This window comes from Copadichromis virginalis, linkage group LG1, assembly GCF_057382275.1.
Source record: "Copadichromis virginalis isolate Kocher_CV1m ecotype Utaka linkage group LG1, C_Virginalis_male_GT1.1, whole genome shotgun sequence".
Taxonomy (NCBI): domain Eukaryota; kingdom Metazoa; phylum Chordata; class Actinopteri; order Cichliformes; family Cichlidae; genus Copadichromis; species Copadichromis virginalis.
In genome coordinates this window covers 41,592,579-41,609,304 of record NC_140618.1, presented here as the reverse complement: position 1 = coordinate 41,609,304, position 16,726 = coordinate 41,592,579, and the positions used below count along the sequence as shown (strand labels likewise).

At 47.7% G+C, this 16,726-nt stretch overlaps 1 protein-coding gene across 1 annotated transcript in view; it reads right to left on the bottom strand.

The window, feature by feature from the left end:
• Positions 1-16,726, bottom strand: part of adamts17 (ADAM metallopeptidase with thrombospondin type 1 motif, 17) — a 105,075-nt gene that overhangs the window by 16,891 nt on the left and 71,458 nt on the right. The window contains exons 16-17 of the mRNA XM_085463471.1: positions 5,841-5,921; positions 3,278-3,435 (exon numbers count right to left, since the gene is read on the bottom strand). Coding sequence (XP_085319597.1) covers positions 3,278-3,435; positions 5,841-5,921 — 239 coding nt within the window. The remainder of the gene's footprint in view (positions 1-3,277; positions 3,436-5,840; positions 5,922-16,726) is intronic.

Here is a 16,726-nt window from a genome sequence, read left to right as displayed (position 1 = left end):
CAGCGGTTTTAGGAACGTCTTCGGGGCGCACGGGAACCTGGTGATACCCCCGCACCAAGTCAATTTTAGAAAAAAATCGACGTTCCGGCGAGATTGGCAGAAAAATCCTGAATGTGGGGGATGGGGTAACGGTCATTCTCCGTGGCATTATTTAAACGGCGGAAATCTCCGCATGGCCGCCACCGACCGTCCGATTTGGGCACCATGTGAAGCGGAGAGGCCCATGCACTGTTCGAACGCTGTACAATGCCAAGGCGCTCCATGGCTGCAAACTCTTCCCGAGCGACGGACAGTTTCGCGCGCGCGAACACCGGGGGCCCGACCGTGGGAATATAATGCTCAACCCCATGCTTCGTTACCGTGCTAGAGAAATTAGGGACAGACAGCGATGGAAACTCTAAAAGCAAACGCTGAAAAGCATCCCCGGAGGTCACTACATTAGCCCGAATCAGGGGCTCGGCGGCCCGAGTAAAACAGGGTAGCGAAGAAAACGAGAGAGCATCGATTAAACGTCTGTTAGCGACATCGACAAGTAGTCCATGAGCACACAGGAAATCAGCACCCAAAATAGGTACAGAGCTAGCAGCAACAACAAAGTTCCACTGGAAATCCCGGCCATGAAAACAAACAGTCACCAACCTTTCCCCAAACATTTTGATGGGAGAGCCGTTAGCTGCAATGAGCTGCGGCCCACAGTTCGCTGCTAGTCCGTCGGCAGTGGTAGGGGGAAGGAGGCTCTTCTGGGAGCCGGAGTCCATGAGAAAACGTCTCCCGGAGCGCGAGTCCTCTATGAAGAGCAGCCTTTCTGTATTGCCAGCGGTCGCGGCTGCTACGGCGCGCTGGCGGGTCCGTTTCCCTGGGCCGTGAAAGCGCAAGGCGGCAGGCAGCGACGCGCTCTGTCGCCAAAACGCTGATGGTAGAAACAGATGCTCTTTCCGCGGTGCCGGCGTGTAGCAATCCCTGCCGTCAGCAAGGGGGCGGATGCTCCGGGGGAGGCAGGTGGAGGCGTGGAAGGTGCCGCCGGCGTGTCCGTAGCCAGGGCGTGAACGTCGAAAGTGCGGCTAGCCAGGAGAATGCGATCCGCTTCTTCAGCCAGGGAGCGATAATCCTTCGCAGGCAGAAGCGGAGAGTTCGCGAGGACAGCTCTCACGGCGGCCGGTAGTTGGCGAAGGAAGAGGTGCACGAAGAGGAAACCACCGTCATCCGGCCCGAGCAACGATAGCATGTTCTCCATGAGCTCGAGCGCGGTACCGCCACCCAAGCCTGACAGGTTGAGGAGCTTTTCGGCTCGTTCGGCGTCGGAGAGGGCATAGCGCCGAAGAAGCAGCTCTTTGAGGGCGGCGTATTTCCCTTGGGCGGGTGGGTCCCGGAGGAGCGCCATCGCGCGACGGGTGGCCAGCGGGTCGAGCGAGGCCACCACATGGTGATACTTCGTGTCGTCAGCCGAGATGCCGCGAAGGGCGAACTGAGCCTCCACGTGTACGAACCATGACGGGGGGTCATGGAGCCAAAAGTCCGGCAGTTTCAGCGCCACAGCGAACGTAGCTGCAACAGGAGGCGGAGGTCCGGCGGCCGCTGATGCATCCATAGCGGAGTGTGCGTTATCTACGGCCCGTTGCATGCTCGAGTCAGGGGTCACCAATGTGGAGGTAAGCATCAACGACACAGCTCTCAGTTCTCACTCCTTCTTTATTCGTCTCCAACATCAACTGCGCATATCGCGCCACAAAACACAGGAACACACTTCCTCTACACTGGGTGTGAGTGGAGCCCTCTAGTGGTCCACCACAATATAAGTAAAATATGTGAATTCAAGATATATGAAATTATGAAGCAAAGAATAAATGAATAAATAACTCTGAATATTCCTGAAAGTAGCCACCCTTTGCTTTGTTGACAGTGCTGCAAACCCTTGGCCTTCTCTCAGTAAGCGTCATGATGTAGTCACCTGAATTGGTTTTCCCTTCACAGGTGAGCCTGTCAGGGTTCATTTGTGGAAGTTCTTGCCTTCCTAATGCAGTTGGGAACAGAAGTCAGGTCGGTACACAGCTGACAGCCCTATTTGATAACTGTTAGAATTCATATTATGGCAAGAACCAATCAGCGAAGTAAAGAGAAACGACAGTCCATCATTACTTTAAGAATTAAAGGTCAGTTAGTCCAGAAAATTGGTAAAACTTAGAGGTTTTTTGTGTCCCCAAGTGCAGTTGCAAAAACTATCAAGCCCTACACTAAAACTGGTTCACATGAGCGCCGCCCCAGGAAATGAAGACCACGAGTCCCCTCTGCTCCTGAGGATAAATTCATTTGAATTACCAGCCTCAGAAATTACAACAGCACCTCAGATTAGAGCCCAGATAAATGCCACACAGTAGCAGACACATCTCTACATCAACTGTTCAGAGGATCCTGTGTGAATCAGGCCTTTAAGAAATGTCGACTAAGGAAAAGCAACAAGCAGAAGAAATTTCTTTGGGCCAAGAAACACAAGGAATGGACATTAGACCAGTGGAAATCTATGCTTTGGTCTGAGGTGAGGATGGTCTCTCTACATGCATGGTTCCCACCGTGAAGAGCGGAGGAGGAGGTGTGATGGTGCGGGGGTGCTTTGCTGGTTGGGGATTTATTCAAAACTGAAGGTACACTGAACCAGCATGGCTACCACAGTATCCTGCAGCAACATGCCATCATTATTTCCGGTTTGATTTTAATTGGACCATCATTTATTTTTCGCTGTGGACAATCACCCCAAACACACCTCCAGGCTGTTGAAGGGCTATTTGACCAAGAAGAAGAGTGATGTGAAGTGTTGCACCAGATGGCCCGGCCTCCACAGTCACCTAAGCTAAACCCGTTCAAGATGTTTTGGAATGAGATGGACCGCAGAGTGAAGGCGAAAGGACCAACAAGTGCACAGCATCTCTGGGAATTCCTTCAAAGCTGTTGGAAAACCATTTCAGGTGATGACCTCATGAAGCTCATTAAGAGAATGCCAAGAGTGTGCAAAGCAGTAATCAAAGCAAAGAGTGGCTATTTTAAAGAATCTAAAATCTAAAACATTTTTGAGTTATTTCAGACATTTTTATTTATTACATAATTCTTCTATATGTATTCATTAACAGTTTTGATGCCTTCAGTGAGAATCTAAAATTAAGAAAAAACATTAAATCAGTATATGCGTCTACCTTTTCAACTACCAGTCAACTTTTTACTGGTAGTGTATCTGTGTGTGGGTGTGTGTGTTTGTTTCCATGAGTAGCAATACAAATCAATTTACCATTAGATATAAAGGAGTCTTAGTGGGTCCCTTGGCAGACATCTTCTCCCATATTCCTCTTCTAACATAGCGCACAGTGGTTCCAGCCAGCTCAAATTCTCCTGGAAGTTCAATTTTCCAGTCATTGTTGATGGACCTCTTACTTGAGTCTTTGAGAGCTATAAGTAAGATACAAGAAGTTACACACACACATCTATCTATCTATCTATCTCTATATATATATATATATATCTCTCTCTATATATATATATATATATATATATATCTATCATATATATATATATATATATATATATCTATCATATATATATATATATATATATATATATATATATATATATATATATATATATATATATATATATATATATATATATTAGGGGTGCAACGATACACAAAATTCACGGTTCGGTTCGGTTCGATACTTTGGTGTCACGGTTCGATATTTTTTCGATACAAAAAAATGTTCATGCCTTTTTAATTTGTCATTTATTAAAATTATAAATATATATTTTAACTCAAAAGTACAGTTTTTAAATTTAACCCTAACCCTTGTGCGTGTTTTTTATTTTGACAGTGAATGCGCACCTGCGGACCACTTATGTGCAGCCCTGGTTATTTAGCTCGTCATATTGCAGCCACAGAAATTCTTTTGTCCATGAAACCATAAAGCTGCACTTTCTTTTTGCCTTATAGTCTGATTTGTCATAACTTCTCCGTTTTGTGGTAAGCTTTTCTTTGGCTGTCACTTCTTCACCCTGACCTGTCTTATTTGGCTCAGCAGAACTAAAATATATATCTGTCTGTGAAGGTTCTCAGTCATCTAGGTCATCGTAGTCAAATATATATCCTGCTGCTTTTACACATGCACTCACATAAGCTCAGCGATTCTCTGCGCGATCAACCTCTCACATGTTTAAGCTGCGGGAGATTTCACTTGTCATGTTTGCATAGTAAGCTAACGATTAATAAGACGATGTCAGAGGAATTGGTGCACAAATTATCATCACTCACAGATCAGTGCTGTCGCTCTCTATACACAGTTCACGCGATTGCAAAGTGAAAGCAAAAAACAAGCGCAAATTCAAACGCGACTTCAATATGTCACATATTGACAGTGGCTCACCGATGCCAATGACATAATTACCCAGCTACATTTCTGAAAGAATGCAAAAGCATTGACATATATTTTTCCTTCCTATGATAGCCCGACGGGCAGGGCAGAGATAGATTTTGGTAGCCCGACTGGAAAAATCGCTAGCCCCGGGACGTCGGGCTAGCGATATTGCAAGCCCTGTATCTGATTGAGGAATCACTCATCTTTGGAAAAGAGAGTTTATTACAGAGAAATGTCTCTTTCCAAAATAAAAGCTGTACTATACGCTTCTTCTGGGCTATATTCTCAGCAGCATATTAAACATATCAGGTCCCCATAAGGAGAATCCTGTGCTAACGGCTGTCTAAATGACTCGGGTAAAGTTTGTAGCATGCATGCTTGTTGTTTTTGTCTGCTTCCACTTGTCTTTGCATCTGAATGAGGGTGGGGGAGGTTCAATTTGCCATGTTGCAAGGAGAGCTTAACTTCTGTCTCGCTAGCTTGCCCTGCGCTCTTCCTTCTGATGATGCTGTCTGTGTTGAGCGCTCAGCGGATCTGCACTCGTTGCACCCCTAATATATATATTAGGGGTGCAACAATACTCGTATCGGTATTGAACCGTTCGATACAGTGCTTTCGGTTCGGTACGCATGTGTATCGAACAATACAAAATTTGTAATTTATTTTATCAACTTTCCTTCTGACGATGCTGTCTGTGTTGAGAGCTCAGTGAATCTGCGTTCGACTACTCCGCCTAGGCTGCACTGTCGAGCGCAGATCCGCTGAGCGTAGTGCAAGCTAGCAAGACAGAAGCTAAGCTTGTTGCAACATGGCAACTGCCTCAATGCTAGCCAAAATTGAACCTCCCCCACCCTCATTCAGATCTGGTGTTTGGAACTTTTTTGTTTTTCCTGTGAAGCATGACCCTGAAGGTAAGCGCGTCATGGACAAAAGTAAAACAGTGTGTCGGATGTGCCACGCAATGCTCAATTACATTGGTGGGAACTAGTGCATTAGCACAGTGAGCTCGTTAACGTGTTGACGCTGTCCAGCGCCGCGCACGGGGCGATCCCCGGTAACTCGCTAACGGAGATTTGCGGCGTTATGGCGTTAATGTAATTTTAATGAGATTAACGCTGACAGCACTAGTGGGAACACAACGAATATGACTGCACATTTACACCGACATCATCCTAGTGCAAAGACAAGTGGAAGCAGACAAAAACAACAAGCATGCATGCTACAAACTTTACCCGAGTCATTTAGACAGCCGTTAGCACAGGATTCTCCTTATGGGGACCTGGTATGTTTAATATGCTGCTGAGAATATAGCCCAGAAGAAGCGTATAGTACAGCTTTTATTTTGGAAAGAGACATTTCTGGTATCTAATGTCTCAGCGTGTCTAAAAGTGAGCGGCATTGTTGAGAAGAACCACAAAGTCATCTGGAAAACACAAGCATCATTACCCAAAAAACTATGTGAAGGTTTGTCCTCCACTACTCTGATCCTTCTAGCTCCTGCAGGGATCACCACAGCTTCGATATAGCCTGATAGAGACACAGAAGCAGGACAGAAAAACTATCAGAAGCATAAATGGTGGGCAAAAAGGGATGGGCTGGTTATTTCTGTCTACATCGGAGTTGTCTATTTAAAGATAAATTTAGTTGTTCAAAATCACACAAGGCTGGCCGACATGACAGACGGTTGGCAGGGCTGTGAGTACTCAGACTGTGTTTTGAACGCAATATGGATAACATCTTGGAGAAGAACAACGGGAATTGAGAGAATTGGTGACCAGTGATAGACATTAGACCAATTGTAAAAATTGGATGCAGTTGTTTGCACTAAACCCAAATCATTCATCTTCACTCATGCGGCTATCCCACTGGCGCCAGCTGAAGGCCTGCCAAGGTCTAAGCTGACTGGAACAACAAAAATCTCCATGATAACAGGATTGTTGTCAGGACTCTTTGTTCCTCCTTCAAGGCCGTCCGCGTTGATTGAAGATTGTTGACTTTTGCTTAACCGGGTGAAGGGACACTTTCTCTCAGTTGACACGGAACACACAGACACACACACGCATGTACACTGACACAGACCTACACTCACCCCCCCAAACGCCTTCGAAGCTTATGTCATCTATGTTGTGAGATGTGATGATTCATGTGCTGAGGTGTTTTTTTTCTGTTCTCAAACTGATCTCCCTGTTGGAGCTCAGTCTAGGGCAGACCTTCCCAAAGTGTGGGGCCCGCCCCCTATGGGGGGTGCAGAGCCATTGCGCGGTATGAAAAGGGGAAAAAAACAACAACAAAAAAAACAAAACAATGCTTGGACACTGCTAGCACGGGGCGCCCACACAAACGCAAAGCAGGAGATGAAGCGTCGCTGAATATGTTTCCAAACCAACTTCATTCTAAGCCAAAGACTAGAAAATATGGTGAAGCAAATCTGCCCTTTGGCTTCACCTGCACAGGTGCTGAGGTAGGTCTCCCTGCAGGGTTGGTTTTCCCTTCGTCGGGAGCAGCGCTGGGCTCTTCAAATCAAACAGTATCCCATATTCTTGATTTTTACTTTACAAACACTTCTTGTAATGACTAACTACTCCTGACATTTTGGAGATGTGAGCTCTTTATACAGTAAAGTTACAGCTGGATACAAATAACATCAGGCTGATCCTGCCACGATTTGTTCCCCCGGTTCAAGTCACGGACAAACAGGATCCAACAGCTGTTTATGTTTTTAAACCCATTTTGCACAGAGAGGCATTTTTTGAAAAATGTATTGATGCAATGTTGAACATTATTACAGAGGGGAAAAAAACAACAACACATAAAATAATGACACCGTGACGCCTCTGCCTTTGTAAATAGAGGGACAGTAACTGCGTGTTTATGTAAGCTTGTAAAACCTGAAGATGGAGACAAAATACTGTTAATCTGAATATCTGCCATTTTGCAATTCATCTCCTGTAAACAATAACGTGGCGCACAGCTGTTGCGTGACCAACTCTGTATTCCTCGTCCACACGTAAACGCAAAAAAGGAGTTTAAAATTTTTTCGTTTTCAGTGATTCGAAACGCCGTTTACGTGGACGAAACAGCTGCGTTTTCAAAAATACCCGTGTAGGTGTAGACGCAGCGTAAAAGGGTTAGTAGTTTATTTTATTACTACCTGTCATTTATTGCTGTTTACTTGTATTTGCTTAATTGTTTACTAAATGTTTGAGGTGTGAAATAAACCGCAATGGAGCAAAATATGGGCGCGTGTGGTTGGAGGATGTGTTTGTGCGTGTGCTTACGGGGGGGGCTTAGTTTCTTGGAAAACTAAGGGGGGGCCCAGCAAAAAAAGTTTGGGAACCACTGGTCTAGGGGGAGTTCTTTCTTCTTCTCGTCTTTCCTCATGTTGTGCATTTTCCATTGTTATACCTCTCTGACCTGTATTCCCCATGTGATTTTTGTGTAATGTATGTATGGTCGGAAGGGTAAGATGGCGCTGGCACAGCTGGCAGCCTTAACCCAACTTCCCTCGGGATGAATAAAGTATTATCAATCTATCAATCAATTATTCAATTCAACTTTACTTATACAGCACCAAATCACAACAACAGTCACCTCAAGGCGCTTTATATTGTAATGTAGACGCTACAATAAATATTATGTGACTGAAATACTGTAACTGCAATAGGTTTGTGCATGATGCAGTGTATGCCTCTGCATTTAAAAAAGTGCATAAAGCACTTTGGTGAGAAGCAGTATGGCTTAATACTGAAAAAGGGAACGACACATGGGATTCTGACAGTGTTGATGGAGAAGTATAGATGAACTGGGAAGAAGCCACACAGTGTTTTTGTGTATCAAGAGAAAGCATATGATCGAGTGCCAAGAGAATAGAATAGAATAGAATAGAATTCAACTTTATTGTCATTGCACATGCACAGGTACAGGGCAACGAAATGCAGTTTGCATCCATCCAGAAGTGCTTAGTGATATAGATATATTACAATATATATTAGCAATAGTATAGATATGTAAGTATATTACAGAAATGGGTCTATTATGGTATGTTATAATGTACACGGTATGAAGTATGTTGTGAATATTCTATAACTATAAGTATGTACAGGCTGTAGTGAGTACAAGCTATGTACAGGATATGAACAGGATATAAATATGAAAAACTATACAGAATATGAAATAAATAACTTTACAGAATCTGAGATATACAGCTATACAGAAATGGGAACTATGCAAGTTGTAAACAGTTGTAGGATTACAACTTGCATAGTTGCATAGAACTGTGGTGCTGTATGAGGAAGTCAAGAGTGGCAGAGAAGACAAGTCAGACTCGTGCTGGAATAAGCCAATTGGATCGCCTCAACAATCCAGTGGGAAATGCGTTTTTTTCTAACGGGCTTGCCAAGATGTGGTTTAGCCCAGGAAACAAACAGCTGATCCGACCTCCTGGAAGCCTTCGTTCTCTCTATATAGGTACATAAAGCCCTAACTGGACAGAGAGCATGTAGGCGCTCCTGTTCAGGGGAGGAGAAAGGAGGAGGGCAAAAAGCTTCCAGCTCCAATGGGGTGCATTGGAGATAAGGATTTTTGGGCACAAAGGCCGGATTTGGCCTGAGTGTGCCTCTAGAGTTATCCCGCGTGAATCGGGTGCACTCTTTGTGTACTGACAGCGCATGAATATCACTGACACGCTTCGCAGATGCGAGAGCCAGGAGCAATGCAGTCTTCAAAGACAGGATTTTTATTTCCACCTGGTTTAGTGGTTCAAATGGTGGCTGTGAAACTGCCCCCAGCACCAGGGATAAATCCCACGTGGGAACGAGAGGTTTAGACACCGGGTGGAGCCATCGTGCCCCTTTCATGAAACGGCAGACTAGCGGATGATGGCTCACTGGGCCATCCATGAAGCCCACATGGCAGGCTGAAATGGCTGCTAGATATACTTTAATCGTGGAAAAGGCCTTTCCTTTATCTAACAGTTCTTGGAGAAAGGAGAGAATTGTTGTCACGGAGCACTGAAAGGAGAGAGTGTGAGACTTTCCACACCATTCCTCAAATACCCTCCACTTGTTCTCATACAATGATCTTGTGGAGGGGGCTCTAGCACTCTGAATAATAATAATAATGATAATAATGATAATAATGGATTGGATTTATATAGCGCTTTTCAAGGCACCCAAAGCACTTTACAATGCCACTATTCATTCACTCTCACATTCACACACTGGTGGAGGCAGCTACGGTTGTAGCCACAGCTGCCCTGGGGCAGACTGACAGAAGCGAGGCTGCCATATCGCGCCATCGGCCCCTCTGGCCAACACCAGTAGGCAAGTAGGGTAAAGTGTCTTGCCCAAGGACACAACGACCAGGACAGAGAGCCCGGGGATCGAACCGGCGACCTTCCGGTTACAGATACGCTTCCCAACCCCCTGAGCCATGGTCGCCCCTTAGTGGCTATAACAACCTCTCACGGGCCAAGCCCACAGGGCAAGGCGCTCGGGGTGAGGGTGAAAAATCTCGCCCCTGGCTTGGGAGACTAGGTCTTGTCGGAGAGGGAGAGGCCAAGGTTCGCTCCACAAGAGGAGCATAATCTCCGCTAACCAATGGGACCTCGTCCACCTTGCGGCGATCAATATCCTTGTTAGCCCTCTCTCTCTCTCTCACTCTGGTTAGAGTGGGAGAAATTAAGGCCAGTGTCCAGCCTCCTGGACATTAAGTCTGCTCCCAAGTTCAGAGCTCCTGGAATGTGAGCAGCTCTCAGTGACAACAGATTGATGCTGCTCCACATGATCAGTCTGCGAGCCAGCATGTGCAAAGGACGGGACCGTAACCCGCCCTGTCTGTTGGTGTTGTCTGTTCTGATCAGAACATGGTGGTTTCTCAACAGGGGAAGGAAGTGTCTCAGTGCTAGAAATGCTGCTAGCAATTCTAGCCAGTTTATGTGAGCACCCCTCTGTCGTGAGTCCCAGCTGCCACTCACTGCTCTGCCCTCGTGAGTGGCACCCCAGCCCGTGAGACTCGCATCCGTGGTCACCACCTTCCTGGTGGTGACAGCCCCCAGTGACACCCCCTGAGTGAGAAATGTGGAATTTCTCCAACAGTGGAATGCTGCAGTGCAGTCTGCTGTCACTCTGATATGGTGGTGGGTATGGCGCTTTTGATTGAGTCTCAGTGATGCAAGCCATCGCTGAAATTCCCTCATATGCAGTCTGCCTAGTGGAAGTCAGTGAAGACGCCATTAATCCCAGCATCTGCAGGCATCTTCTGAATGGGAGATATCTTCCCTCCTGAAAAATGCCGGCATGTGATAGCATTTTTTTACTCTGTCCACAGAGAGACACGCTCGGTATGAGGTGGAGTTTAGAGCTATTCCTATGAAAGAGATGGCCTGAGCTGGCTGCAGGACACTCTTTTGGTAGTTTATGGTGAAACCCAGAGCCATCAGATGATCCACTGTCAACCTGGTGTGCTGTCTGACTCTGATATCAGCAGCCAATTGTCTATGTATGTTGCTATGCAGATGCCCCGCCTCTTCAGTGGGGCTATGGCTGCCTCTGTGCATTTCACAAATACCCGAGGGCTCAGTGAGAGACCCAACGGCAGGACCTGGTACTCGTACATTCTGCCCTGAAACGCAAAGCGCAGGAATTTTCTGTCAGGCGGTTAAATAGGGACGTGAAAATATGCGTCCTTCAGGTCTCTTGATGTAAACCAATCGCCTGGGCGCACTACATGCAGCAGAGTGGTGGTCGTCAACATCCTGAATTTGTATGACCTCAGATACTGATTCAGAGCCCGTAGGTCCAGTATCGGACACAGTCCCCCTCCCTTCTTTGGCACGAGAAAATACTTTGAGTAAAAGCCGCATTGGCTGTGCTCCTGGGGTATTTCTCGTACTACTCCCTTTGATAGCAAGGCAGTTATTTCTTCTTGCAGGATCCTGGCTGATTCGCCTTTTGCAAGAGAGAAAATCACTCTGTGAAATCTGGGAGGGGTGGTTGCGAATTGTAAACGATAGTCTCGCTCTAATGTCCTCACAACCCATTCAGGCGCAGCGAGAGCTCGCCATCTCTCTATTCTTGCTGACAGCGGCCCCAAAGACAGCGCGGGCGGCCCACGCTTGACCAGTGCTCATGGGGCCGGACACCACTGAGGGAATCGACCCCGGTGGTGTCTGGGTGCGTGGGGGCATTATGTTTTTCAACATACTCTGTGTTTTTCACACATTTTTCCCGTGCCCTTGGCAACATGCCTGGATGCAACGGGTGAATTTTTAATAAACAGTGTGTTTTTGTGAGACTGTGACATGCTTGATTCAGCTGAACAGTGTCTCGTCATCTCTTTGTTGAAATGCGCTCTGTGGGATCCAACTCGAGTCCCAGGCGCTGAAAGGTGGAGGCAGAACAAATTTCTCCGAACGGGCTCCGGAACTGAGCCCTGGAGTGAACTTGGAGCCCGGGCTGGTCCGGCTCCGATCTCCCCGTGGGGGATGTTAGGCAGTCCGCTTCTTCTTGCAGTCCGACTTCTTGGCTGGTGATGGGGCACCCTGAGTGGCAGCAGGCGGGACATGTTGTGGTAGATGCTGCCTTTTTTAGTGCTAAAGTCCATGATCCATAAGTTCCTTCGCGTAAATGGGATCGCTGGCTAGACCCTCTGTTATTTCCAGCGCAGGAGGTGCCCCAGGGCTCCACAGGATTTTCTCCCTTTGAGTTACTGTTTGGCAGGAAGCCGCGGGGGGTGTTGGACCTGATTAAAGAAAACTGGGAGGAAAGTCAGAGGCTGGCTGAAAAGGAGAATCAGCACGACCTGGACCTGCAAGCAAAGCTGCTCACTTTGGGGAGGTTGTCACAAGAAAATTTGCTCCAGGCCCAGGAACATCAGCAGCGCTTGTACAACAGAGGGGCTAGGTTCAGGCAATTTTTACCAGGAGATAAAGGGTTGTATTCCTCCCTTCTAAAACTTCAAAGTTACTCACCAAGTGGGGAGGACCTTTCATGGTCACACGGCGAATGTGGGACGTAGACTATGAGGTGGTATGGTCAGACAGAGGTGGAACCACACAGATATTTCATGTTAACCTCCTTAAAGCATGGAGAGAGGCTGAAACCACTTCTCTGGTTAGCCTGGTTAAGGAAAGAGAACAGTTGTGGTCAGTGGTGCTGAATTCCTCTATTCCTGCCTCCCTCCATTGAGATGACCATCTCACACAGGCCCAGAGAGCGGATGTTGCTGCATTGCAACAGCGGCTTGCAGAGCGGTTTGTTCTTCTCCAAGCACAACAGACAGACTGTGAAAAAGGAATTGGCACAAATGCTAAAGCTGGCAGTAATAGAAGAGTTGCACAGCGCTTGCTGTAGCCCCATAGTTCTTGTAGTGAAGAAGTATGGGTCTATACGGTTCTGTGCTGCAAGGTGAACTTGGTCTCATGGTTTGATGCTTATCCCATGCCCTAGATGGATGAGCTCCTTGACCGGTTAGGCACTACTTACTTTTTACGACGCTGGATTTAACCAAGGGCTACTGGCAGATTCCTTTGTCTATGGAAAAAACGGCCACCCAATACGGTTTGTACGATTTTGTCACACTTCCGTTTGGCTGGTTTGGAGCCCCTGCCACTTTCCAGTGCCTCATGGACCGGGTGCTGCATCTGCATATGCTGCCGCCTACCTGGAGGATGTTATCATCCATGACAACACCAGAGCGGAGCATGTGTAGCAGGTGGCCGCAATCCTGGAGTCCCTGAGGCAGGAGGCACTCACGGCCAACCTAAAGAAGTGTGCAGTTGGACTGAGGGAGTTACAATATTTAGGGTACCACTTGGGAAGCGGGCAGGTACGTTCACAGATGGATAAAACAGCAGCCATTGCATCTTGCTCGTGTCCTAAGACAAAAAAAAGGTGAGGCGGTTTTTGGGGCTGGCCGGTTACTACCGCCAGTTCGTGCCCATTTTGCAGAGGTGACCAGCCCCCTTGACAGACCTCAGCCGAAAGGGTGCCCTAGATCTGGTCCGGTGTAGGAAGCAGTGCAAGGCTCCATTTGTGCAGTGGAAGAAAGCTTAACGTCAGAGGGCTGGGGGCTATTTTGTCACAGGAGGTAACAGCTGGAAACTGTCAGAGTGGGATGCCGGGTACAGGACCATGGAAAAGGAGTGCTTGGCCATCCGGTGGGTGGTCGACTGCCTATGTTATTACCTCCTGAGCCACCGTTTCACCCTCTGATCACGCGCCACTGCAATGGCTCCACCGCATCAAGGATGCCAACACCCGGATCACACGGCGGTATCTGGCCCTCAAGCCTTTAAAGTTCAAAGTGACTTTACTGGAAGCAGGGGTGCAGATGATCCTGGCAGATTTCCCCTCCCACTCTAGGGGGAGGTGGGCGCGGATGGGTCCCTGCCCTAAGTTGGGTGGTGGGGGTGTGTAGCGGAGTGTGGTTGGTGGCTTCTATGCAGGGGAGGAGTGGAGCAGTGGGTTCAGGGTGTGGTGTCAAGGAAGGCTCCAAGCCCTCCTGGGTTTTAAATGCACCTTAGAACACACATGCATCAACATTACAATGAGCGGGTGGAGGGAGGTTTGGAGTCTTCTCTCACCCCCATTCTCTGCGACCTGCTGGAGCAGGGGGGCTAGGACTAGGAGGAGGAGTTGGCCGTCCGACTGCGGTCTGGAGTGTGGAGCCTTCCTGCTGCTGCGGAGTCGGGGCGGTCTGCCTCCCCCCACCGCAGGGAAAAGGGTAACACCACCTGGGTCTGGGTGCAGTTCCCCCCTCCAGGGGCAAGGGTACCTAGACCCGGTTTGTAGAGTACGCTTGGGGAGTGTGATCGTGTGTACAGCGTCTCTTTATGTCTGTCTCCACGTTGGTTGAGTGTGGAGTAAGTGCATATGAGAGCATGAGGGGGGGAATTCAAATTCAAATTTCAAATTCAAATTCAAATTTTATTTGTCACGTACACAGTCATACACAGTACGATATGTAGTGAAATGCTTGGACAACTGCTCGTGACCTAAAGAGAACAAAAAAGGAAAAGGCTATGAATAAGATAGGAAATAAATATGAAAAATTAAAAAGGGTAAATTTAACTAGGAAGGAATAAAATATAAATTAAGGTTAAAAATGAAATAACTGTACAACACAAATTAGAATGAAGGGTAAATTTAACTGGGAAGAATAAGATAAAGATAAATATATAAATTAAAGTTGAAAATAAAATAACTGTACAACAAAATACACAATATAGAACTATATAAGAATGTATGAAGAAATATAAATAAATAAATATATACACAATAACAGCAGCTGTACAAGTATTAACCGGAAATGAAGAATATAGTGACCAGTGTTGTGCAAAACCAAAGTCCAGAAAGTCCAGTGTGTGTGTAAGAACCATATGTGTGGGTCAGTACTGTGTGGTGGTGTGATTGAGAGACCGTATCGCCTGCGGGAAGAAGCTCCTCCTCAGTCTCTCTGTGTTGGTCTTCAGGGAGCGGAATCGCTTTCCTGACCTCAACAGAGAGAACAGTCTGTTGTTGGGATGGCTGAGGTCCTTCACCATCTTCCTGGCCTTGGTCCAGCACCGCCTGCTGTAGATTGAGTGCAGGTCAGGGAGCTCGGAGCGGATGGTGCGCTCAGCTGACCGCACAACCCTCTGTAGAGCTCGTCTGTCCTGCATGGTGCTGTTCCCGAACCAGGTTAAGATGTTTCCCGCCAGGATGCTCTCTATGGTGCACGAGTAAAAGTTCCTGAGCACCTTGGAGGGCAGTTGGAAGTCTCTCAAGCGTCTGAGGTGGTAGAGACGCTGTCGGGCCTTTTTCACCACGGTGTTGATGTGACAGGACCATGACAGGTCCTGCGTGATGTGAACTCCGAGGTATTTGAAGCTGTCCACTCTCTCCACTGGGCACTCGTTGATGACGGGGGTCTGGTAGTTCCTCTCCTGCTTAGTGCTGAAGTCCACTATCAGCTCCTTTGTCTTACTGACGTTTAGAAGGAGGTTGTTCCTCTGGCACCAGTTCTCCAGATTCCTAATCTCCTTCAGGTAGGCCGTCTCGTTGTTATCAGAGATCAGGCCCACCACGACGGTGTCGTCAGCAAACGTGATGATGGTGGTGGAGCTGGTAGTGGCCACACAGTCATATGTGTACAAAGAGTACAGCAGGGGGCTCAGAACACACCCCTGGGGGGCTCCAGTGCTGAGAGTGGTGGAGGCTGAGACATGTCCGCCCATCCTTACTGCCTGTGGTCTGCCAGTTAGGAAGTTGGAGATCCACTGACACATAGATGAGCTGAGTCCCAGATGCTCCAGCTTGGTGGTGAGTGTGGAGGGAATTATGGTGTTAAATGCAGAGCTGTAGTCTATGAAGAGCATTTTAACATAATTCCCCCTTCTAGTGTCCAAGTGAGTGAGTGATGTGTGGAGGAGATGAGAGATGGCATCGTCTGTGGAACGATTTGGACGGTAAGCGAACTGTAGTGGGTCCAGTGTGTCTGGTAGTGAAGAAATGATGAAGTCTCTGACCAGGCGTTCAAAGCACTTCATCACTACTGAGGTGAGGGCTACAGGGCGATAGTCATTGAGAGAAGCAGGGTGATGGACTCTTTGAAGCATGTGGGGATCACCGACTGAGATAAAGAGATGTTGAATATCTCAGTGAACACAGGAGCTAGCTGGTATGTGCAGTCTCTGAGGATACGACCTGGGATGCCGTCTGGTCCTGCTGCTTTCCTGGTGTTCACTCTCTTGAAGGCTCTCCTTACTTCATGCTCGGAGATGACGAGCACGTTTCCGGTGCTGGCAGTATCTTCCTGTCTGCAGCCGTTAGCGCCGCTAACACTAGCATTGTTGGAGACCTTAGCTGCAGCCTCGAAGCGAGCATAGAAAGTGTTCAGCTCGTCTGCCAGAGTCACGGCCGCGTTCGTCATACCGGTTGTTGGTGCTTTATAGTCCGTTATTGTCCTTAGTCCCCGCCACAGGCTCCTAGAGTCACTCTGTTGGAGTTGTGACTCTAGTTTCCTCCCGTAGCGCTGCTTCGCCTCTTTCACCGCCCTCCGCACGTTATATGACGCGGCTTTGTACGGGTCCATGTCCCCCGTCATGAGTCCCGTGTTGTAGGCAGCGGTGCGGGATCTCAGAGCGTTGCGGATGGTTTTATCCACCCACGGCTTCTGGTTGGGAAACGTTGTGATAGTCTTTGTCTCCACGGTATCATCCGCTAGTTTCCCGATGAATCCCACAACCGCTTCCGTAAACACGTTGACATCATCGTCGGAGCTGTTTCTGAACATGCCCCAGTCTGCGTCATCGAGTGCGTCGTGTAACGCGGCCACCGATTGATCCGTCCAGC